Consider the following 24830-nt stretch of genomic DNA (forward strand, 5'->3'; position numbering starts at 1 on the left):
TCAATGATTGCTTTGAAAATGTACCTCCCCAAGAGCTTATTAGAGGTGTGCTTGGATCTGGCCAGATGGCGTCATAGTCCAGCTTGGCACGTGTCTGCCTCACTTTGTGAGGGCGAGAAATAAAAATAAGGAGGTCTTGTAACCATTGTTATCCAACAGTGCTGGGGAATTATAGGTATTCTGGTTAATCAGTTATTCACCCATCAGTTCAATAAATGAACATCCACTTTGTGCTGGACAGAGTGCTAGCTGCTGCAGATACAAAGATAAATTAATTCCTTTCCTCTAAGAAGCCTACAATTTAACAAAAGGACAGACAAGTAAATATGTACTATAATTTAAAGGACAATTTCCATGACTGGGAGTATGTGTAAAATGCCCCTTCTGGTTGCCTAGACAAGTAGATACGTGGTGATATCACTCTTCCAATCTGGGACACCATTTAGAGGAGGAGAATTGAGGGCAGAAGGTAGTGAATTGGGGTTTCGCTCTATTGTTTGAATTGCTTGTGCACCCTCCGAACCAAGATGAATGGGTGGGTCTAAAACTAAGAGAGTGGTCAAGGTTAAAGACCCAAATTTGGAGGTCATCGTACACAAGTGGCAGCTGATGGACATGGATGATAGTACCTTGGAAGAATGTTAGGGTTGAGAGATACTGTGACACACTGTCATTTAAAGGGCAGGAAGGGGAAGAGGGGGCAGAAAGGAAAACAAAGAAGGAACAGAGAGGTAGAACAGGAACCAAGAGAGAATGACAGGATCAGAAAAACGAAGTGAGGATTTTTAAGATAGTCTCAATATTTTCAAAGTTTAATGACAGTTAGTTGGCTACTGTTCCATAAAAGGATTACTCTATTTCCAAAGAATTTGCACAGTGTCTTACACATGTGTTAAGAGATTGAAAATAAATTAGAACATGATAAATGCACTCTTAATGCTAAAACTACGAGCACAAGGTAACCTCTAGATAGTTTGGAAGGCACTTTGGGGTTTTCTCAGTGCCTCAGGGCACCATTATGAACTCTAGCTATTGTCCTGCTCAAGTGTGGGAGGGCTGACAAATGGAGCATTGATCGACCTCTGGATAAACCAACTTTCCCTCCCAATGGGAGGGCTCACTCACAGCAACAGAAAAGGGTATCCAGATCCCAGCTCAGGCTAGGAAGCCAGCTGACTCAATCAGGGGCATGAACCCAGCAGGAAAAACTGAAAACATTTCATCCTTCCAGTTCCCCCACCCCCTTGCCTATCATGTGAGACTTGTCACTAAAGGGAAGTTCAGAAAGCAAATCAACCTCCCATCCCATATCCCAACATACCAAAAATGATTGGGACATCTGTACACATGTGTTTCAAGGCCTCCCGATAGCTGTCCAAACACTTGGATCTGAGTTCATAATGGCGTGACAAACACTTGACATAATCAGTTTAATAGAGCCAAGAGAACCTGATTTAGAAACTTGTTTCTAAGGCTGAGCCTCTCCTAGGAGGGAACCTCTTGCCTTAAGGAGGGATTGTCACTGATGTTCTAGGCACAGGGGCTAAATGGATTAATCTTGGGTCTCCCTGGGCTCTGACTGTGAGATCACTCTATGCTTTGAGTTTTCCAGCTGTCAATTTCTGTTACTGTCCCATCAAAGACAACAAGTAAACTTGAGTCAAGGTGTCAGGGGATTGTTGTCCCCAGACTGCCAGGTTCTGGCACTGCCATGACCATGGAAGGTCTAGCAAAGAACGAGCTTTTCCAAGACAATCAAGACAGTCCACATGGGAATAATTCCCCACCTGTCCCTGCTGAGTGGGATTACTGGGTTTAGAGGCATTTGTGGAACGGTACAGCTCCCAATAAGGGGGTGGGAAAAGGGATAGGAAAAGGGGGAAGGTGCTGGTGGGAGGGGGCCAGGGCTGCTTGCCGCCCCCCGGGGCTATCTGCAGGGCAGTGGGCAGCTATGATTGTGCTTTCATCCACCAGCTGGAGTCAGAGCTACTCATCATCATCGTCACTGTCACCATTAGACTCCTCATCAGAATTATCACCATCATCATCGTCCTCATCCTCATCGTCGCCGCCATCATCCCCATCTTCATTGTCATCATCTTCAGTGTTTATCTTTCCAGAAAGCACATCTTCGATCCAGTCCTCCAGCTCCTCGGCTGTGGGCAGGTCATCGTCATCAGGGATCTCCATCCAGACACTGTCAGCCTGCAGCAAGGGACAGAGTGAGGGAGTGAGTGATGGAAGGACCAGCAGACCAGAGGATTCCAAGCAGCTGGGCCCTGTCATAGGGAACATGTGCACACGGTTTCATGGGAATGCCTCGATGCAGAATGCTATGTGTAGCAGTCTGCTTGTGCGATGTCAAAGGAAGCGTGCGTTCCAGTGTGTGTGTGTGTGTGTGTGTGTGTGTGTAATGTGCCCACAGAAGTCTCTGGGGAAGGAGAGCAGGTATGGAGGTGAGGCTCTGAGGGTTGTCAGGGGAATGAGTAAGGCCCAGCATACCAGGACTGGTAGCTGCTCCCACCCCACCCCTCTTTGAAATGCCATCTTCCCTACCTTCTGCATTACCCCCCCACCCTGAAGTAGTCCCTCCAGATCAGCAGCACTGCCTGGCAGAGTCCCCGTCCCACCCTAAACTGCCTGCCCTCCTGATCCCCGCCATTAGGTCTGGAAAGTGCTGGGGGGTGGCGGGGGAGGTAGCCCAGATTGGAACAGTTCCCAGGGGTATCGAAATCAAGTATTATTATGAATCGTAACTATATTTGCACTGTTTTTTTCTTCCGATTTCATGACTGTATCTACAAGATACCTATGTAATAATAATGACAAACATGTATATGATGTTTCCGGTAGGATAGCCATGAAACTATCACCAATGTTTCCCTCAGGGAATGGGACTAAGAAAGAGGTCAAGGGAGTGGGAAATACTTTTGCTTTTCACCATATATATTTCAAATGTTCCATTTATAAATGTTTTAACTGGAGTAAATTTTTGACAGTATTAATTACTATTATTAATTTAAAAAGCAGTGTACAGAATAAATAAATGTAGAATCCCCCAGGTGACCGAACATCCACCAACAGGATAACAGGACATTGCTAACTGGCCCCCACTCACAAGCATTCCCACCACAATTAATTATGCCTCTAATGACTTCTCTGTGACAATCTCTTTCTGTCCATTATTTATTTGCTCATTATATGTTGTGTTTGTCTTCCCTTCTGTTTTGTTATGATGGAGTTGTATCAGCAGTCAAGACTGAGGTTCAAAATTCCCCACGATCTGCCTGTCTACTACACACCAGCTTTTTCCACCCTCGGTTCCAGCTGTCTGCCTGGTGAGGGGTGGCCCTCCAAACTCATTCATGATCTTCCTCCTTTCCCCCTGCCCCATAGCCCCCTCCATCACCCCCTGTGCAATGGCAGCTTCACGTGTGGGTTCCTTTGTGTAAGAATAGTTTGTTGTTGGGCCTTAGGAGAAAATACAGGGTGGAAAGTTGGTGGAAATACTTGGGTAGAAAGTTCCAAAGAGTCAGTAAAACAGGATGGGCTGGCCCTGTAAAGGAAACATGCCCATGCATTTCCCAGGAAGTGCCCAGTCCTGAAGCCATAGATTGAGACAGGCTCAGAGACTAGGCTGGGGACACACACAGCTTGGGCAAAGCCAAGGGTCCTGCTCATTTCAGGGGAGGCTAGACTCCTATCCATGGGGTCACAGTCTGGGCTGCATGGCAGAAAACAGGACAGGTTAGCAGTGACCCGGGTATACTCACATCTGTCACATTCACCACCCCAATCTGTGGCTTGAATAGATCAATCTTGAAAGTCTTTTCCCAATAGGCAACGAGCTGAAACAACAAAAAATAAGATTAGACAGCAGGCAGAGGGCATTCCCTGTCAAAGCCACATTTTGTGGCTGGACCCACCTACCATCCCTTCATCGGTCACCGTCACTTAAAGGTTTCCAAGACAGCTGTGGGCACTTCAAAAATTGAAGCCTTGGCCTCAACCCTCAAACACTTTAAATAAGTGTGGAAAAAAAAGAGGTCATAACACCAACTATGAAAACATGTACTATAAAAGCTTCTACAGCTGTAAGGAAGAATATTACAGAGATGGCCCAATGTCAATTCCCAAATGACCATGGCTCTTTTATACTTCATGAGTGGTCAGGGAGCCATTTTCCTTCATTTCTCTTTCAATGTCCCATTTAAAAATCCCTTACCTTGAACTACTCGGATCCACAAGATGGTGGGGAGGGGGTGGTGGTGGAGACAAGGAAGTGTCATGCAAGTAAAGGGAGGGCTTTTTTGTTCACCAGGCTTGGGATCTGCAGGGACTAATCCCTGACTGGGACAGGGCTAAAGGAATCAGGGGCCATGCGGCTAAGACAATGCAAATAAATGTTCAGTGGCAAAAAGTCTCCAACGCAAATAAGTGGCCTGATGGGGAGCGGGGATGGTCAGGAACCTGGATATCCAAACAGTCTGGAGATTTCTCCTTTGCAAACACCAAGGCAAACAAACAGACAGAGCAGGTTGGGACCACTGCAGACCATCTGCAAGCTTACACAACAGAACAGTCCAGATAAACTCAAAATATAGCCAGGCAGAGGCTAACTAAAAAGTTATACTAGGGGTGCCTGGGTGGCTCAGTCTGTTAAATGTCTGCCTCCGGCTCAGGTCATGATCCCAGGGTCCTGGGATTGAGCCCCACATCAGGCTCCCTGCTCAGCTGGGAGTCTGCTTCTCCCTCTGCCCCTCTTGCTGCTCATGTGCGCTCTCTCTCTCTCAAATAAATAACATCTTTTAAAAAAAGTTATAGTATTTAGGGTCTTATGAGGCCATGACTTTGTTACGATCACCCAAGAATTACTTTCATGATATCTGAAGCATCAGATATCATGAAAGTCTCTGCCTCTGTCTTATTCTGTAAGTAAGACTGGTTTTCAGGACCCTTGAAATCATTCAACTCCCCCAATTTGACTATTTAATCATGATATGATCAGTCAGGTCCTATGCAACAAACAATAATTCCCAGAAGAATTATATCATTTATAACCTAATGATAACTAAACATGTACTGATTACCAGCAGTTAGCTCTACCTAAAGTCTATTGACTGACTAGTAGACAAATCTTTGGCATCAGACAGATCCGGGTTGTGATATCTCATCTCCCACTTAGTAGCTTTGTTTTCATCTGTCAGATGGGGATTATGACGGTCCCTGCCTCACAGGATTGATAGGAAGGTTCAATGAGATGGTGCCTGTAAAGAATTTACTATACTTCCAGGCATACAGTATATTGGCTACATCCATTGTCATCACCACTGGGCTCCTGTTTATTCCCTTTAAAATTAAGCATAATCAAGGCTTTCTGACCATTGATCACTGACACTAGCAAGAGTCTGGTCCTTAACTTTCTTACACATTCAACATGCTAGGACCTGGGAGAACACAATGAACAAGATAGAGTCTCTGCTCTCTGAGAGGCTGCTCCTGCTCTCCACGAAGTTCTTCACCCTATGCAAAATGGTCAAGTCTAATTTTTACTACTTAGCAACTCAGGCTGCCTATGAATGATGGTCCCCGCCCAAAACATGAAAGAGGCTATAACAAGGGAGGTGGTGGGATGGGGGACAGGAATGGAAGTACTAGTAGAAGAATTTCACCCGGCTCACTCATGTGGGTGGTTCAGATCCCTGGTCTCCAGGGAGTGAGAATGGTGGGTCTAACCATGTCAGTGCCAGCACCCAGTATGAAGGTCAATGGTGTCCCACCATGTTGCCAAGGTCTTCCACACAAGATAGGAGTGGTCACACTGTGTTTCTGCACATGCTCCTCCTAGTGCCCACCCTTCTTCATGCTTCTGGGTCTCACACCGAACACACACACGAGACTATGAAGGTGACCAAGACCAGTGCCCAGGGCCGAGCCACTCACCAGAGGAAAGTCATCCGGGTCGATCCACACAATGCTCAGGTCAGGGTTGTCGGTATTATCCCTAGCAACCTGTTTCAGGATTTCCAGGAACTCGTAGCCATCTGAAGCAGGATTCAAGAAGTCTGAGTAACCCCTGTACATACATGGCTTCCGGCATGTGGAGCCAAGAGTGTGGTCTTTCCACGAGTTTCTTAGGCCATTTGGTGCATACCCTCAATTATAGGATTATTCAGGGCGCCTGGGTGGCTCAGTGGGTTAAGCCTCTGCCTTCGGCTCAGGTCATGATCCCAGGGTCCTGGGATCGAGCCCCACGTTGGGTTCTCTGCTCAGCAGAGAGCCTGCTTCCTCCTCTCTCCCTGCCTGTCTCTCTGCCTACTTGTGATCTCTGTCTGTCAAATAAATAAATAAAATCTTAAAAAAAAAAATTATAGGATTATTCTACAAAGTGAGTCAGAGAAGAACTCCAGCCACGAAGCAGCTTACTCAAAGGAAACAATAAAAATTTTAAATAAAAAATATTAAAAGTTCACAGGGAAGTGGATGATTCTTAAAGCCAGGTTCCATTTGCTGATCAGATCAGAGGAACCCCTGCCTGGTCCTCAGCGCTCTGTGCCTTCTTTTGAAACCAACAATTTGCTATCACTCAGAGTTCTACAGACCAAGAACATGTAGCCTGGACCCTTAGTCTTCTGCAACCTGGAATCTGTAAAACCTTCAAACGAAGCTTCTGATTTACAGCTGGTTTCATAGCTTTGAGATAGTAAATGGGGTTTCCCTCCCTCTCTTACCATTTCCTGGTATGCTCTGCCCTCCCTCTCTTCAAGCAACAGCATTTATGGCCCCCAGGGGAGGGATGATTCATAAGAAAAGCAGAGACAAGCCCTGTGAGCCTCAAGAACACAATTTTTTTTTAATTTAAAAAAAAAAAACAACTAAAGCCTATACCTTTAAGGACTGGTAGCATAAAATTTATACCATAAACAAAAAGTTTTGGAAGAACATTTAGTAAGAGAAAGCACACCCTAAACCCTCAGCATCCCCACCCCACTCCCAGCTAGAAACAAAGATTCTGGAAAGTCCCTGAGAAGAAGCTCTGCGCCTGCGTGTATGTGGGCGTGCATGCGCACAGATGCAAGCCAGGGTGCGCATGTGCATGTGTGTTCACACGAAGAAACTCCAGCTCCAGGCGATCTCAGCGCATAGGGCACTCATGCTGTGTTTCGGAATGAAACTCTGGGAAATGGAAAGGCCTCCAAATCTTTTGCAGAACCCCTTGGTGCAGCAGCACGAGGGCAGAAAAGCCTGCCAGGAGGCCCCACCAGTTCTCTGTGGCTCTGAACATGCACGAAGCCATGGCTGGGATGGACAGGACAGTGGTGGGAACAAGGGCTAGAGGCCACACAGAACCATAGCCAACTCCAACAAGATGTATCCCCCACCGGTCTACGCCTGGGAAGCAGCGAGACACCAGACCTCTCGAGATGGTGAGGTGAAGTTGGGGGGCCATCCATGACCAGACCCAGTTCCCATTGGGTACAATACAGGTTTGATTCTAGACAGCAAAGTTATATTTATGGCCTGGTTGAACGTGTGACCTGAAATGTACACCTTCTCTACCAGCAACTTTCCCCACCTATCTCAGAATTCCCTCTGGTGCTGCTTTTTCTTTGTAAATGTTTCTTCTTTTGCCTGAGGTCCCAGCCACTTTGAGCCCTTCTGTTTAACAAGTCTCTTCTCTTTCCAGGAGCTTTAGCCTTTGTTTGGCTACTTGGGGCCTCTGGGTAAAGGGTTTTCTCTGCACTTCCTCATCTCCTATACATTCCAAGCAAAAAGCATTGCCATTCTTGGCACTTCTGCTTTGAGTGGGTGAAATCACTTTCAATGTTGCTAACTCCCCACTACTAACTGTAAGATCTAGACTGGGCCCCCTCGACCTTTCTACCTGGAAAGCAGAGGTACTGGTGGGAGAGAAGAGGCCACAGCCCCTTCCTGCAGAGCTGTGCTCTGTCTGCCTGATTTTTCCATCTATTGCAGAATTGCAGGTTTCCCCCGATATCCAAAAGTAGAACATTCCTAAGAACCTAAATGTTGTAAAGTGAAGAAGCAATAACATGTCATAAAATCAAAAATCCTCTTGGGATTTCTTTTCATCAGCAAAAACAGATACTAATGTGGGTATTTTGTAAAAGCAAAGCAACATATGAGAATGTTGGGAGAGCGAGGGAAGACTGTGTATCACTAGTCTCCAGGTATGGCAGACACCTGAGGTGAATAGGGCCACAGGCTTTAGAGTTCATTATCATTGTGGGAATTGGGTGGAGATGGGGTTGGGGGATATTACTCCTGCCTCCTGTAGGAGTGGCTGAGAAGGTCAAACCCCTCCAGAGTTCCACTGGCCCCTGCTATTTGAACCTTATAGCTCCTCCTTCCCTGGGCATAGAACTGTGTCAAAACAGGGAATCTGTGGATCATGTATCATAATACACAGACCACAATGGGAAATTCTCCAAACACTTTCCATGGCTACTTTCAAGAACCAGAAGGAAGTATTCTAGAAGGTGAGAACCAAATGCAAAAGTGAACTTGATAAATCAGAAATTCACAAAGAGGCTAAAATTCAAAGACACAGACCCTGATTCACATAGAAAGTACATCTGAGGATCAAAAGACAGACTTGAATAAAGGGAGGGGAGAAGCCATCTAGGCACCATATTGTAGAGGGACAAAGGCGTCATGAGTACCACAGCTGAACACGCAAGAAAGCATGGTAGGTTTCTGATAGAAAACCCCACAGAATGTTGGAACTAATGAGAAGGAATGATGCATATAGATCTTTTCTAGTCTACATGCTAGAGCAGGTTTGGAGATAAAAATGAAAAGATAGAAGGAATAAAAAATGGGTTCTGCTAGAAAACTTAAATGGGTGGCAGTTTTTTTATGTAAACAAGAAAAGTCAAATTTTTCGCTTAGTGCTTAATTTTAGGAATACGAAAGGTTTTTAAGTCCACAGAGGAGTAAGGAAAATTCAAAAAACATTCACAAAATACATCAATAAATGAGGCTGACATTAAAGCAGGAGAAACCTCATCTAGATCCAAGCACAGCTTTTCGACTTTTGAGATGATGAATTCCATAATGGACATAATCCTTCTGCATTCCTGGATATTTTCAAAGAACAGAACGGAAGGGAGGCAGCCCAGAATGATGCTTAAACACACAGACATTGGGGCAAACAACCTTGGTCCAAATCCTGGTCCTGCCATTTTGAGTGTGACTTTGGGCAAGTTATTTAAGTCTTGGTCCCTCATCCACAAAATTGGGATGATGATAATAAAAGTACCTATTTCATAAGGTGGTTGTAGGTTACATGAGTTAGTACCCTCTAAATCACTGAGACAGTGCCTAGCACAGAGTAAGTTTAAGCCATTATTCCTAAATGATCTGGATTTTTCTGCCTGAACACAAGGAACCTGGCCATTCATCTCTCCATTCAGGGCATAGGTAACAAGTACAATGATCTGGGCATAAGCAGTGTGTTTGATACAGTCTCGGCACCACACAGTAGAGAAAGACAGGCTTGTAGGAAGTCACGCCAGGAGATAGTATGTCATGGGGTGGTTCCTTCTGGCCCCTGCTCATGATTCTATGACTGAAGGCCTCAGGGGTGGCTGTGCCAGCAGTTGTGAATATGAGAACCTTGCCCCAATATGTGGATTAGAGCAAAGTTTAATTCCTTTATTTTAAAGTCATTAAGCTAATTTGGATATTCCTGATTCAAGGTTCACAAGCCTGATACATTCTCTCCCCTTTTATTCACAGCCTTGGATGTGGACCTGCTGGAATAGATTCTCTTGCATCTGGGAAAGCTGAGTTAAGGCAGCTGAACTGGTCTCCCAGGTATTTAATTGTTAAAATTGCAAGTTACAAGTTCAATTTCCTCTTAGGGAGAGCTTCTGTTTCTTTGTAAAGCAGGTGTCCAGGCAGGTGTCTTGGAGAAGGGAAATAGCCACCGTGGACTCTCCCTTTTTGACCAGGAAGGCAGGTGCAGGAAGCCATATTTCACTTTTGTAATTCAGTGTAAAGACCAAGACGAGTCCACAATTGCGATTTCATGAATGAATGGATGGATTTGAATGGATAAATGTTTCCTTCATCAGTGATACCCTAAACTTAGAGCCCTTTTGAAACTGTGGCCATGTATCTTTCAGGAGGAAGAGTCCATAATATTTTTAAAAAGCTAGATTTTTTTTTAAAAGGAGGAAATATTATTCCATGATTTGGGGCTAGCGATTATTCCATCACCAAAACTAGAGGACTAGTCAATGTTTTTAATCTTCACATCTTGTCCTGATGGCAACAGGAAGATTTTCTTATTTGCATTTTAAAGATGATGGAGTTGAGACACAGATAGAGTATGTGGCTTGCCAAGCATCACATGGGAGCAAGTGGAAGATCCAGGATTCTAACTCAGTTCTTTGGTCTGCACGTCTAGAACCATTTCCACAATCACTTTCCCTCCCAGTTCTTGGCATTCCTGCCAAAGCTATTGCCATCTTCCTTCCTCAAGATTGTGCTTGAGATTTGTGAGCTGAGTGGGAAAGCTTCCGTAGGAGGGAAGCAAGAAGGCAGCACGGGGGCAGAACTCTCTGGAGGACGGAGCCCCTCCCCCTCCACCCCCATGCTGCTGAGCACCCTCCTCCTCCTGTCCACACTGTTACTGTGTTGGGTGGGTGGGTTAAAGTCAACGAGGTCCCTAAGTGACTGGAGTCTCAGAGATCCACCTAAATAAAGAAGAGGGACATGGTATTGTGAGAACCGTGACTCCCTCCCATGCCACACTGACTTGGAACCTAAAATCCCATGACCCAGGGCTAAGGGCTCGTGTGGAGCCAGGTTTCCCACGGCGAGCAAGAGGCCTCTGGGAATCCCATCTCTGTGGGAGGGGAAACCGGTGATTATGCTCTCCTCCTTCCCAGGCAGGGAGGATCTAGTGGAAATGAGGCTGCACCAAGCCTTGGGGGACCAGTTCCAGGCCAAGCCTTGGGGGACCAGTTCCAGGCCACTCAAAACCCTGTCAGACCAGGGCTGGGTCGGCAGAGAAGTGGGTATCTCAGAGCACAGCCTAAGAGCTGGGAGCCTGGGTTTGAATCCCAGTTCCACCACTTATTAGCTGTGTGACCTGGTGACATTATTTAACTTCCTATACCCCTGCTTCCTCATCTGTACATCGGGGAAGACCGTAAGGATGGTACCTAAGACACAGGGTTGTTGGGAAGATTACATGCATGGTTAGCACTGAGCAAGAACCAAAAGTCAAATTTGATAAACCAGATTTACATTGGGAAGCTCAAATAAGCAGTCAGCACTCTTACTTGAGACAACTGATCTCAGAAACATTTTCCAAGAACCCCAGGTGGTTGCAATCCTGTCGGAACAGGGCTTCAAGATGTTCATTGCAGGGCCAATCCACGTGCGCACACAGCAGCCTGTCCTTGCATTTCCGGCTTGTTAGTGCTAATGTTCCCTGGGCCCTTCGAGGATATCCATCCAGCATGCGCTCATGTAGAAACGCCGCTCCTCAAACCTTTCAGCAGGTGTTATAAAGATGTCAGCCTGCTGCAGACACATCTGGGGGCAGCAGAGGAGAGGTGCTCGTTTTCAAACCTGTCAAATAGCAGCTCCAGGGGCATCCGGAGCGCAGGAGCTGGACAGGCCCTGGAGGAGGAAGACCGAGCAGCATGCAGGGCCTGGGCCAAGAGCAGAGCGCCCAGGCTCATCCTTCCAGGGCCCAGAGAGCGGACACTGCAGCCTTGGGAGCAAGATCACAACTGGCAGTGTTGGAACTGCTCAGAGAAGCGCCCCCGGGGGACTCAGGTCACTCGGATAGTCGGTTGAATTTCAAATCTGGGAACATCAGTGGACAGCAGGGAGGACAGCTGACTTCTCTTCCTTAATTGGCTCTCAAGCTTCCAGGTGGCTGCGTTCTCCTGCTCTCCCTGCCCCCCTCCCCCAATAGTGCAGCAGCATCACTGGGCGTGCTCAGAGCCAGCCTTGGGCCGAGCAGTCCCGCAGGTAGTGGGCTCAGCTGCACTGGGTGCTGAAGAGCCGGAGAGAAATCTAAGTTCGTGTGTCCGCTGTGCCCCTAGCCGCGTGATCTCAAGCAAGTCACCGAACTTCTCTGGGTCTTGTTCATGGTGAGGTGGTGGGGTGACGAAGGGTAGGAGAGAGGAAGGAGGGCGGGCTGAAGGATCACTGGAGGAGGTCGCCAGGGGTAGTAACTGCGAGGGGCCCTCAAGTCTACAGCAAGGCCTCCTGCCACTGTGAAGGAAGTCATACAGCCCTCAGCTTCATTCTTGGCCTCAGCCTCCTCACTTGTAAAATGGGAATAGAACGAGCAGCACCCACGTGGGGTTCTGGCCCATAAGCTTACAAGAAGTGATCAAGAAGTGATCATCACCAGCCTCATCATCATCAGGCCACGGTCAGAGGTCAATAAAGCCTGCCGGGATTTGAATCACAGCAAGTGATCTGGGCCCTTTAACCTCTCAGACCACTTTTCTCCTCTGAGCTGGGAATGGCAATATCATGCATTTATCACAGTCTGGCTTTAGGGACCCAACGAGATCATCTCCGTACAGCACAGTTCCTCGAGACTGTTAGCTCTTTCAGGAGAGCTGCATGGACTTCCCGGGCAGATGACCGTCTGTCTTTAGCCAGTGGGCAGGGGTCCCGTTGGGGCAGTCGGCCAGGTCCAGCGAGAGCAAAAGTATAGAAGGAACCGCTGTCTGGGCAGCAGTGAAATTCCTGGTCCTACAGCCACGCCCCCTCTGCCCCCGGGTCACACATCAGTGACCTTCGGGTAATGACTGACTAGCTGCAGCGTCGGGACTTTCACAGAAAAGCCTTTCCTAGCCCTGAGTGGGCCAGGCCCTCCCTGGATGAAAAGATACACTTCGATCCCCCACACATTGACCCCCCCTTCAGTGCCTTTCTTCCAGCTTCCCAGGAACAAGCCCCAGCTTGGGCTCCTCTGGGGAAAGACGCAGCTTCAGGCCCAAGGATATTTGTGCAAGGAGGAGGTGGAAGTAGTTTCAGGAGCTTGATTCATTGCAGCAGCAATCTCGGTCAAACAGGTTCCAGCAACTTCTTGCAGGCTTCTTTGTTCCATTGTTCCAGAGGGCCAGACAGGCTTCCCCACAATCCTGGAAGAGGGCAGGTGGGGCAGAGGGAGGAAGCCCGCCGGGGTCTGGCCAGCAGGCTGCTGCTGATGGCAGTTTCATCTCTGTTCACACAACACCAGGGATCCGACTCTGTTTGATTATAGCTTATAAACCCTGGGCAATTGGCTTCCTTCGGTATTTTCCCCTACAGGGGCAGAGGGGTGGCCAGAAAATGCTGGAACCATACCGGCATTTTTTTTTTTTTTTTTTCAGACAAAGACTAGATATCCTTCAAGAGTTTTGCCAACTCTGCAAGTCAGTGATGGGAAAAATGAGACCACAGTGAGCATTCAGAAACTAGTAAAAACAAAGGGAGGAGGAAACCCTCAAATAATTTGGAGCATCAATTTGGTTTTGATACAATGGAACATTGTTTGGCCCTAAAAAGAAGTGAATTACTGATATGTGCTACATATTGGATGAATCTTGAACACATTATGGTAAGTGAAAGGGGCCAGGCATAAAAGGCCACAGATTACATAATTCCAATCACATGGAATGTCCACGATAATCAAATCCATAGAGATAGAAAGTAGATTTGTGGTTGCCAGGGACTGGGGGAAGGAGGAAGAAATGGGAGGGACTGCCAACGGGTATGGGGTTTCCTTTTGAGGTGATGAAAATGTTCCAGATTAGTGTACAACTGTGTGAATACACTAAAATTACCACCGAATCGCACACTTTAAAAAGGTGAATACTGTCATGTGTGGATTATCTCTCAAGATTAAAAACTGTATGATAATAGCATTTAGGTTTCCATCTGTAAGAACTATGGAAGCTAAGAGTGTATTAACATCAACGACAAAAACAGGAGTGGGGTTGAAGTGTTGGGGCTCAGTCTTGGTCAGTCATCCACTTATCCTATCACTTCCTGACAGCTGCTTATTGAGTACCTACTATGTGTCAAGGTGCTGTACAAGGACCAGGTACATACTGAGGACCAAGACAACCTGTGGCTCCTTCATGGCCCACTATGAACTCCTTGTGCCCTCTTGGGCAGATTGCTCAACTCCTTGAAGCTTCCTCGTCTGTCCCTGTGAGTGTACAAGAGGTCTCAGGCAAATACCACAGTTCTGCGGTACCTGGGGCCATGGTTCCTAAACCGGATGGTGCCTTAACACTTGCCTCTGAGCTCTGTGCAATTACAGGTTTCGGAAGGTCCTGTTATAATCAGCCCCAGGTGGCTTTGGTTCTCATGCTGTCACGTTTGGGGACCCCTGCCCAGGCACCTCATGGCCCAAGGCTGGCTGCTGAGCCATCCTAAATGAAGTTCCTTGCCTTCTATGTGTGCTGTCTAGATCGTGCCTAGTCTCCCCATATGCGCTGCAGAATGCCCACTTATATGCTTTGGGGACCCTTTATGTCACAGCATTGCCAAAGGGACTAAGCATTCTACAACCAGCAATATTGATTTTTCCTGCACTTCCCTCTCCACCGATGCTAAAAAGAATGTGACCAGGAAAAAGTCATCCAGGTTCCAAAATAAAACAAAGCTGCTCATCCGTTTATAGGGTCATTTTGCACTTTAGAAATTAACTGCCAGTTTTGTCCAAGCCTCACTCTTTGAGGGAGTGTTTTCTATTAAGTTTCCCAAGCACAGACCATATTTTACGAAGCAAAGCATACTTTGGTTGTAGTTGAAATGTAGGATTGTTATTTATATAGACTAGAGCATAATACTGTTAAATAAACTTTTAATGTGGACAGACATTTCTCTCTCCCTCTCTCTCACATGCACACGTGTGTGCACGCGCATACACCCTGTAAAGCTAGGATGTTTTTATATCCCTCCAGTACTCAGTGCTTCTTCCTAGTTTGGACAGCCAAGCAGAAAAGAATGAGGCTCTGATCCATCCACATCTCTTAGCTGTGTGCACAACTGACAACAGACTCATACCTAACTGGCGACCACCAGGGGGTGCCCAATATCTTGCAGTGGACTTGCAGACAAGCACTGAGGCAAGAGCAAGGAAGGAGGGCTGGCAAAGGGGAGAAGTCAGATCTTGCTTAAGGTGTCAAGGGACAGATGGCGGTTTCTTACCTGGGTCACTCCTCTCTGCAAAGGCCACAATGTGGATCCCATTCAAATCATCTTCCTGGAGGAGAGAAGAATCAGAGGTTACACTCCCAGGTGGAGAGATAGAAAGGAACAAGTCAGGGACAGAGACAAAGGGTGGCATGGAAATGGGAAGGGGGGAGGTGTTGGGGTAGTGGACACGGGGCAGGGGAACTGAGGGGTGCACAGTAAGGAAGGAAATATTGATGAGCAACTGGGCAGAATGCGTGCTGTTTGATCCATGGGTTTACAAGACAGGAGAACACCCACTACACACAAGACATCAGCACTGAATGGGCCTCACTCCTGTGGGCTGTGGGGTCCAGGACAGCAGCAGTAAAAGGCAAAAGGAGGAAAAACATGATTCTGGTTATTAGGAGCTCCAAGGGCAACAATCACTCTGAATACAGCTCAGTAAATTGTCAGTCTGTGTTTTGAGAATTCACCACCCGCAACCAGCAATTATGGGAACGTCTGAATGCCCTCGACAAATCCTGAAACTGTCCCCAGACTGGCAGCAGACAGGAATCTTCTAGGTCAATTAAGACGTGGGTCTGTTCTGTTCACGCAAGAATCATATACAAATGTAGGGCTCCTCTGTGAACACTCCTCCTACTGAAAAACCTGTGTAGTCAGTAAGGGGTGCCTTGCTGACTGTGGCATCCAGGTTCCCACCTTGGGGTCCTTTCTGCTCAGGTCCAAATTTTGCTGAGGGCCTCTAACGCATTTCTGTGAGTGTGGGAGGCTATGGGAAAAGTGGATTTGGGAACTAGGGAAAGTTGAGGGTGTGACATGACACGTGGGTGTGGCTACGGGGGCTGAGGCCAAGGCCAAGAATTCAGTGAGTATGTCACATCCCTGAGCAAGCAAACAGCATTGCATAGTTCTATGTTCTGGACAGAAAGGACCGTACACCTGTGTCTCCTTTGCATCAATTCTTTGTGCCTCTTTTGGAGGAGGCTTTGTTGTGAGCAGTGTGATTACCAAAAAAACATGGAGAAGAAGATGTTTAAGAAGGAGGCACGTGGGACAAATCTGAGTGAATACAGATTATCGCTGACACAGGGAAAGGGAGTCACAGGGTATCCAGGATATCATATCAGAATCATCCTATGGAAAAAACTCCAGGCATCTCAACCCTCCCATGATCCCCGTTTCCATTTCAATTGATTTTAATGCTGGTGCAATCCTATCTAAATGCTAATTTTTCCCCTTTGAGTTTGGAATGGATAAAAGCTCCAAAAATTCTGAGAGATTAAATGGAAAATATTATTATTAAAAACAAGAGAGTGGGCATGGGCTTGGTCAGATGCTCTGGGGAATTGAATTTTACAGATATATGTGTGTGCGTGTGCATGTGTGTGCAGGTTTATTACACAAATCCGACACCAACCAGAAGGGGAGTCCAAGGTTTCACTGTTTTACATTTGCTATTATCGCCAGACAGAATATCCTGATCAGTTCTCATTAGGCTGTCCTGTGTCTCTGTCTCCTGCCATCAGCAGGAAGTGAGCAGTGTTAACTCTGTAAAGCAGGCTTCATTTCTGTGTGCCCTTCTAGAACACATTTGAAATTGCTTTTGGAATTAAGAATCCATATTCATTTGTTAAGAGGCTGCTCACAATGTGGCTGTCACTCCCCAGGCCCAAGATGGTGCCTGGATGGAGGGCTCTCATCCAGGCAAAGAACCTGTCTCTTTGTAGGGATCAAAGAGTCAGTTCACAAACCTGTAGAGAACACTGGCAAAGAGGCAGGTGCCTGCTTGGGGCCGGGTATTTTCAGTAATACACTCACAGAGCAAGAATCCATGGGGGAAGCATATAAATCAGGGTTCCTCAGTGAGAATCCAATGTGCACGGAGGAGGAAGAGCCAAGCTGACCATGCATAGGACTGAGACCCCCTTGGGGGGCTTTCTCTGAACCCCACAGCCTTTGCTCCAGATCACCCATTTAGCCTTTGGATCACATTGCCTTGGAAACTCTCTTTTTAATAGCACAAATCTTACCTTCTCAACCAGATGGCAAGCTCTCTGAGGGAAAGGATTATGCCTTAAAATAACAAGGATAATTACAATGGCCACAATAGTATCTGCCCCCTGCCGTTCTTTGTATCAGTTCTTTACAAGTACGTCATTTCTAAAACACAAATGAAAGTCTTATTCCTATTTAGTGCTTAAAGAATTGAAGTGACTTACCTAACGCCACAGAACTGGTACGTGACATAACTGGGATTCAAGCCCGTTCTGTCTGGCCCCACGTGCTTTTTCTTTCTCACTGAAGGGGTCCAGAATAAGCCACTGTGGCATAAAAATTATTTTGGGCTGAAAGCATATGAATTCCTGAATGCCTTATCTACCTAAAAACAGAGAATCCCAAAAGAACTCAGTTGTCATAAACCCATACTCAAGAACCGTTCTAATTTCTCTTCTTAGACAGATATTATCACAGAACTAGCAAATCTCCCATCTATTCCCCAAAGGCCTGTTTCTTTTACCAAGACATGGTTTGTTTTTCCATAAGTTCCCTTTCTCCCCAACCTTCTAACAAGTCATTTTTTCTCCCAGAAGTGCCTCTTGCCTCTTCCATTTCCAATTAAGATGGTATATAAGCCCCTTGTTGAGTCACATTTCCTTGTAAACTCCCTTGCATAAATGGGTCATTAAATCTGTCTTTTGCCCATGCTCATCTGTGTTTTGTCAGTTTAATTTGCAGCCCTTTAATACAGAACCTAAGAGGGTAGAAGGAACAATTTTCCTCCTTGACATCATTAATAGCAACAGAATGAGTCTGTTGTCCCTGCAGGGTTTGCAGATGTTTGAAACTCAGATTAGTGACTCTTTAGTTAAAGGAGCCTGGTAAGGGGGTTTTATGTAAAATGACTGAGCCCCATATCCCCCAAAGAACTAGAGACTTAGGAATACTTTGGTGAATACCCTACTCTGAATTCTCTTTCACTTTGTACATTTATCTATCATAGTATGAGCATACTGGAGTGGTATTAATATGTTTTAAGATTGTTTCATTTGTTCAACCCTGAACTTCTAAGGACACAATAGCAATGTTCATTTTTATAAACCCTGTGCTTAGCACAAAGTAATAGGTTCTTATGAATTTCCACTGACTTAAAGAAAAAAGGATATGTTGATAAAAAGCTTACACACTAGTTGAAGAAAATGGAAAGTATTAGAGATACCAAAAAGAAACCACACATCAGTCACCCACCAACCAGGTATATTACCACTGTTACTGTTTTGCTCTGCTCCCTTCCAGGTTCTGTTGAATGTTTGTTCTCTTGAATGAAGCAATGCAAAGAAAAAAACATGCACTTAAAACTACAGACTCCCTGGTGCAATGGAATGTTCTAGGGGCTTATCTGGAGGTTTTTGGCCCCCTTTTGGAAGTACTACTTTGTTATTGCCACAAAGAGAGAAGGTTCTTTCTGAAGGAACTGCTGACTCCCATCCCCATGCACTTTTGCCCAGAACTCCGACCACTTGCCAGGATGGAGAGCTGGTTGGAAGGTAAGAGTATTGAAAGGGAAGGACAAGTCGGCACTCAGTCTGGACCACCTTGCCCCACCTTGACGTTCTTTGAATCTAAATAAGCAAATAGCTGTTTAATTTACACAAAGCAAGTATCACTAGCCACCAGTTTCTTTAGTAATAATCAAGCATGTGTTTTTTATGGTTTGCTCTTTAAAAACCCACACAATGAGAGAAAGAAAAAGGTCAATAGTTGCTTTAGCTTGACTTAGTTTTCCTATCTTATTTAAATATTTTGCAACTTCTGGGGAAGTGGGTGTTGAAGATAAAGACTTCCAAGGTCATAACTGGTCACTTTCCCCAGCTTCTGTGGTTTCATTTGCTGCAGCCCAGTGGTCCATGAAGATGCTGCTCTTTGGAGCAATGCTTCCCTAGGTGGCAAAGGTAGTTGGGGAAGGCACTTGGGAAGTGGCTTCCCAGAGATCCCTTTGACAGATTGATTTCTGCTTCTCCTTTTTAAGGATGGAAAGATGATCCTGCCTTCCCTCCGTAGTTGGAGACTTGGGACCGGTGAGGTCTGGTTACAGCTCCTGGGATGTCACGTGGATAGTCCATGATGGTGTGCAGGTAAGAAGAAACCCAGTCTAGTTGCCCTTTTCTCTACCAGGTTAAATTTAATACAAAGCCCTTTCCTGATTAGAAAACAATTGAATATATAGTAATGGTGGAGAATATGAGCCATCAGTTCTATTATAGCGAAAGGCAGTAACTTCTCTTTTCCCTTAAGTGAAAAGAGAGCAGAGAATGAGTTGCGGTGAATCCAGAGAGTGAAATTTCTGAACATCTGCCTGTGATATATGAGAGGGAACATTTCTACTGGGCAGTGTGGGGGGAGCAAGGGGTATTTGTGGTCAGGGGGAGGGGACAGGACACAGCTCTCCCACCACGGCATATGGTGTCAGGGATGTGATATAGCTGTGTCATTAAGAGAAGGTCTGAAGGAAGGGCTTCTCTTAGGGATGAAGAAAATTAAAAGAACTAAGAATAGAGACATAGCAGAAGAGAGCAGTGACAATCGCTCTCAATTTAAAATGGTCATGAAAGACAGAGAAAGACCAGGTAGCAGATTCTGGTAACCAAGAACTCATACCAGGTTAAAGACTAAAGAATAGAACAACAAACCTCAGATGTGAGATCCAAGATCAGATCCTGGGCCAGGAAAAAAGAATTTTGTGTGTGTGTGCTATAAAGGACATTAGTGGGACACTGGTCAGTTTGAATAAGGTCCATAGGTGAAATAGAATTATACTAATTTCCTGATTTTGATAAGTACACTGTGGTTTTGAGAGACATTCCCTGTTTTTAGAAAACATCTGAAGTATATAGGGGTAAGAAGATTTGTGTCTGCTAGCTACTCTCAATTCAGAGCAAAAAAATGTTTATATCCATTATCTGTCAAGAAGTATGTGATCAAGCAAAGAAAGTAAAATGTTAACATTTGGGGAATCTGGTAAAGAGATCATGGAATTCTTTACATTATTTTTCGTAAGTGTGAAACGATTTTAAGTAAAAGGTAAAGCTATTTTTTAAAGGAATATTATTTTTAAAACACTGCTACACTCTTTTTAAATCTAGTAACAAGACCTTTTAAAGATTACATTTTTGAAAGGTTTAAATATTAAGAAAATAGGTTTCCATTACTGCTGGGTTATTCTTCGAAAGTCCGATTCTCCAGACTGGATGACTCGCTCTTCAGTGTCTTACGAAATGTTTGTTCTGCCTTCAGAAATACAAATAAGTTACCAGCCAGTAAGATATCAAGTGATAAGTTACTTCATGGTTCTGTTCTTCTGTCATTTTAGACTCTGAATCAAAGACTAAATAAATAAATGTTTTCATGTTAATTCCTTTCTTCTCCCCCACCCCCTTGACAAAATGGCACCTCATGGGGATATGCTTACTCTGGGGAACTATACTGAAGAGAACATGAGATTTGGCTCCAAATGATCTAAACTAAAGTCCCAAGATCTAATGCTTATTAGTTATGTATCCTTGATTAATCAACTTAATCTGTACGATCATCAGTTTCCCCATGTAAAATGAGGTTAAGTAATATTTGTTCTACTTCACTTTTTAGAACTCTTGAAACATCCAGGTTAAAAGAATACTTTGGAATGCTTTGAAGAATGCTCCACAGGTGTTGGTTGTTATTGGTTATGGAATTTTATATAAAGCTGATGTGGGATGGGATGGGATGGGATGTCGTACCTCCATGGCCCTCTTTCTATACTATTTTGACTTGCCTGACACATTGTCTATGGCATAGACCTAGGGGATAATCTGACTCAGCACCTTCCAGTGCCTTGAGTTGATATTAATGAAAACAGCTACCATCAGTTGGCCAAACACCTCCCAGGTTCTAGGCGCTTTGCAACCACTCATCCTTACGAAAAGCCCTGATTTGAGAAGCAGAAACTAACTAAAGCTCAGAAAGATGACATGACTTGATACAGGATGCAGAGCTACCAGGTAGCAGATTCTGGATGTGAACCCAAGTCTCTATGACTCCACAGCCCGAGTGCCTTCCATGATGTCACCCTGGGTCTCTGGTAGTCAGTGACCAGAAGCCAGTAGTGACTGTGGGACATGAACTCAAAGATAGAGTAGTTTTGCCTTGTGGGTAGTACCCAAGAGGCTTAAATTAGATCCATGGAGAACTGGGCTTTAATTGAGTGTGATGTTATCCACGTTTCAAATTCTCCATCATCTAGACATCCACTCCAGCAAAATAAAATGTGGTTTAAGTTTGGGAACTCAAAGGGGTACTCCACTTGGGGTGATGTCTACAAGGCAGAAAGAGTTTCTCATTTCTTACCCATGTTTCAAACATGTCTTCTGGACGCAGGCGACGTAGGGTGGGTCTGAAAAAAACAAAGATGAGCTTCTTTGAGTGGGGATTACCAAGGCAGACACCACAGCCTCAGCGTAGTGAATATAAAATGAGATGCTGGTTCATTTGCAAGGACATGAAGAGCTCTAGAAATCTCCCCTAAGGAAATGGAGCTGTTCTACCCTGCTACATCACACAGGGAGCTAGCTGGGCCTGAAGCTCCCAGCTTTTTCACAGACCCATTTGATTCAAGGATTATATAAAGCCTATTAGAGGGACCCCTGGGTGACTCAGTGGATTAGGCATCTAACTATTATTGATCTCAGTTCAGGTCTTGATCTCACAGTCATAAAGTTCAAGCCCTGTGTTAGGCTCCACTCTAAGTGTGGAGCCAAATAAATAAGGAAATAAAGTCGATTACAAACAATGGGTCAGAGGGTACAGGGTTAGCTTATTCCTAGGGCAAGAAGCCATTTCCTTCCTCATAGATAGGGCCCACTGCTCAAAGCCCAGAGCAGGCCCAGAATGAGGACACCTGGGAGAAGAAGCAGAAGTAGTGGTTCTCCCAGGCCAGGACTGCATTGTCGTATCATCAGGATCATCATTCAAAAGCTCTTTAGGGATGTTTGGAGGAACAAGTAAAATTATATTTTGCTCATGGTTTTATGTCCTTCTGAATGTTGGCAAATTGTATTAGACACACAGAGATTTCCTTCTCCAAATGCTGCCTCCCTATGGGGACCAGGACAACCAGGTGATGGAGTCATAGTGCTCCAGGTTCAGTGGACATATCTGAGCGGGCATTGGAGAGGGAGGGTGGTGTGCCGAGGTGTTGAACCCACTACCACATTCCATGTTTCAATATTGTCCCTCCCTCAAGAGCAGGGGTCAGCCAACCATAGCTGGTGGGCCAAATCCAGCCAGTGCTTCCTGTGTTTATAAATAAGCTTTTATTGGGTTACAGCCACACCCATTTGTTTACATACTGTCTACAGCTGCTTTCACACTACACAGCTGCTTTCACACTACACCAACCAGAAACCATCTGGCCAACAGAACCTGAAATATTTATTCTCTGGCCCTTTATGGAAAAAGTTTGCTGATCCATGCTAGAGCTACTCTAAGTGGTATCAAATATGCCTCTCCCAGAAGTCTATGTATTAAACACTCATCCATGGCTAAGTTATTTAACTACTCTGAGCCCAATCCCTTGATCTGTAACATCAGGATAATAATAATACTCCATAATGTTGAATATTAGATAAAATAGCTTCCATAAGCACCTGGCATGGTATTTGGCATATAAGAGGCTGACAGTAAATCTCTATTGTTATTATTGTAGAATATGACTTGTAACTTACTCTGACTCGGAGGGGATTTGCTGATTGTGGGGAGTTGGTCTACCTTGTTTGCAAGTATAGACCCATACTCAGAAAAGGTAGCAATATCCTGCCCAACTGATCAATGACCAACAAAGCCATACTACTGATTTCAGTTCTTCTGGGCTAGTAACTCCAGGTTATTGCTCTTGGGAGGCCTAAAATTGTTAGGACTGAGAGGTTCTTCTCCATCCCCCAGGCCTTAGACCACTGCCTGTCCCCCACCCACCATCCCCTGCATGTCATCTGAGGCACCTTTGGTGCTCCTTCACAAACTCCACGATCTCCTCTTCTGTGTAAGGTTTGTCAGGGATGGCAATGGGCTCATCCATAAATGGCTCATAGAAGTCAACCTCATTCATCTTCAAGGACAATTTCTTTGCAACCTGTAACAATTAGAAACATAACAATAATTTCCTTGAATGCTAGTCTAGAGTAGCAGTGGGTTGCCCATCTATAAGAAGTGTGTGTGTTTTCTGGAAAAGATATGAGAGTATACCTACAGTTTTAACTTAAATGTTGAAGTGGTAGAAACTCATTGCCTAAGCCCTAGCTCAACCAATCAGAGAAGGATAAATCAAGGAAAAACCCTCTTTGGCAAATGAGATCCAACCAGGAGAAGGGAGCGGTAGGAATGAAAAATGGGAAATCTAACTGTACAATCATCATCACTCCACTGTATGTGCCAGGGCTGGAGAAAGAAGCAGATGTCAACAGAATAGTCTCAGTGTTCTGAGATGCATGGATTTAATTGAACCAATTTGGATAGCACAGGCAATTGACAGAAACCGTTTACAGCACACAAGTACTCAAAATCAGAGGTCAACCCATTAATCTGTCCTTGATCATCTCCTTACCCCTTCTTGTGATTTAGACAGAAGCAGGGTTATCTCTCAGTACTGGCTTGTCCAGTGGTTTCTCAGACTCTGGGAACTGTCTGCTTTGTTACCAGCCAGAAGGTCACCAACCATCCTGCTTTGTCCAGAACGGAGGGATTTCCCAGGGTTCAGACTCTTAAGCTAGAACTGGGATAGTCCCCCAGCAACCCAGGATGAGGGGCTCACCCTCTACCAGATAAAAAGCATGGGGAGCCAGCTTGCAGCCTGGAAGACGTCTGCTCTCTTGATTAAAGTGGCCACATAGTCTCACTGTTGGGGCAGAATGGGTGCTGTGTTTGCCTGCAGGGCTGCTGAGCTCAAGCCTCTTTTTGTGAAATGATTTGAGAGGCCTGGAATGTGCAATGCTTTGTAGAAAACCAAATGCCATTCTTTTCCTGTTTGAGCTGAGGTCCAAGAAAGCACAGGGATGAACAGTGGTTCCCTTGAAACGAAAGAAGAATTGCCTAAGAGCTGACGCCCTGTGGTGGTAACCAACGGTGCAGAGGTCCAGGGCAGCCGTGACTAATTGGGAAGGGGGAGGAACTGGGTATTACATAAACCGTTACACAAGTAAGGCCATTCTGAGCAAACACGGGTGTCCCTATGGCTTTTGTCATCAGTCGCTATTAATTCTGGGTCACCATATTCCAAAAGACATTTCTCATAGGACTTGAGGGAAAGAAACTCTAGCATCCTACCCAGAGCTAAAGAAAACAGGCCACGTTAAGAGCTCCAGTCCATCAAAAGAGATTTATCATCATGTTGATGTGGTTTTGAGGGACAGGGAAGTGTGGGGTCTTTTCTTACTTTTCCCCCTCTTTGACAGGGTGGGGGTGGTGTGGATGCTGGGGTGGGGAGCGTGGGAAGGAACCAGCGAACACATAACCAGGGGCTGGGTTTTCACATGTTCACATGTTTCACATGTTCTTCACAGAGCCTGGCCTATCAGAAAATGATACTGATTTTGGGTTGCTGACTTCAC

At 45.4% G+C, this 24830-nt stretch overlaps 1 protein-coding gene across 1 annotated transcript in view; it reads right to left on the bottom strand.

Moving 5' to 3' along the window:
• Positions 1 to 19: 19 nt before the first annotated feature.
• LOC111160039 (calsequestrin-2-like) overlaps positions 20 to 24830 on the bottom strand; it is a gene marked incomplete at its 5' end in the record, with an annotated part of 38902 nt that continues 14091 nt past the window's right edge. Inside the window, 6 exons of the mRNA XM_022522822.1 lie at positions 20 to 2205; positions 3774 to 3848; positions 5944 to 6044; positions 15205 to 15259; positions 21577 to 21622; positions 23226 to 23356. Coding sequence (XP_022378530.1) covers positions 1987 to 2205; positions 3774 to 3848; positions 5944 to 6044; positions 15205 to 15259; positions 21577 to 21622; positions 23226 to 23356 — 627 coding nt within the window. The remainder of the gene's footprint in view (positions 2206 to 3773; positions 3849 to 5943; positions 6045 to 15204; positions 15260 to 21576; positions 21623 to 23225; positions 23357 to 24830) is intronic.

The sequence above is a fragment of the Enhydra lutris genome, unplaced genomic scaffold (assembly GCF_002288905.1).
Source record: "Enhydra lutris kenyoni isolate GAN:26980312 unplaced genomic scaffold, ASM228890v2 scaffoldscaffold73, whole genome shotgun sequence".
Classification (NCBI taxonomy): domain Eukaryota; kingdom Metazoa; phylum Chordata; class Mammalia; order Carnivora; family Mustelidae; genus Enhydra; species Enhydra lutris.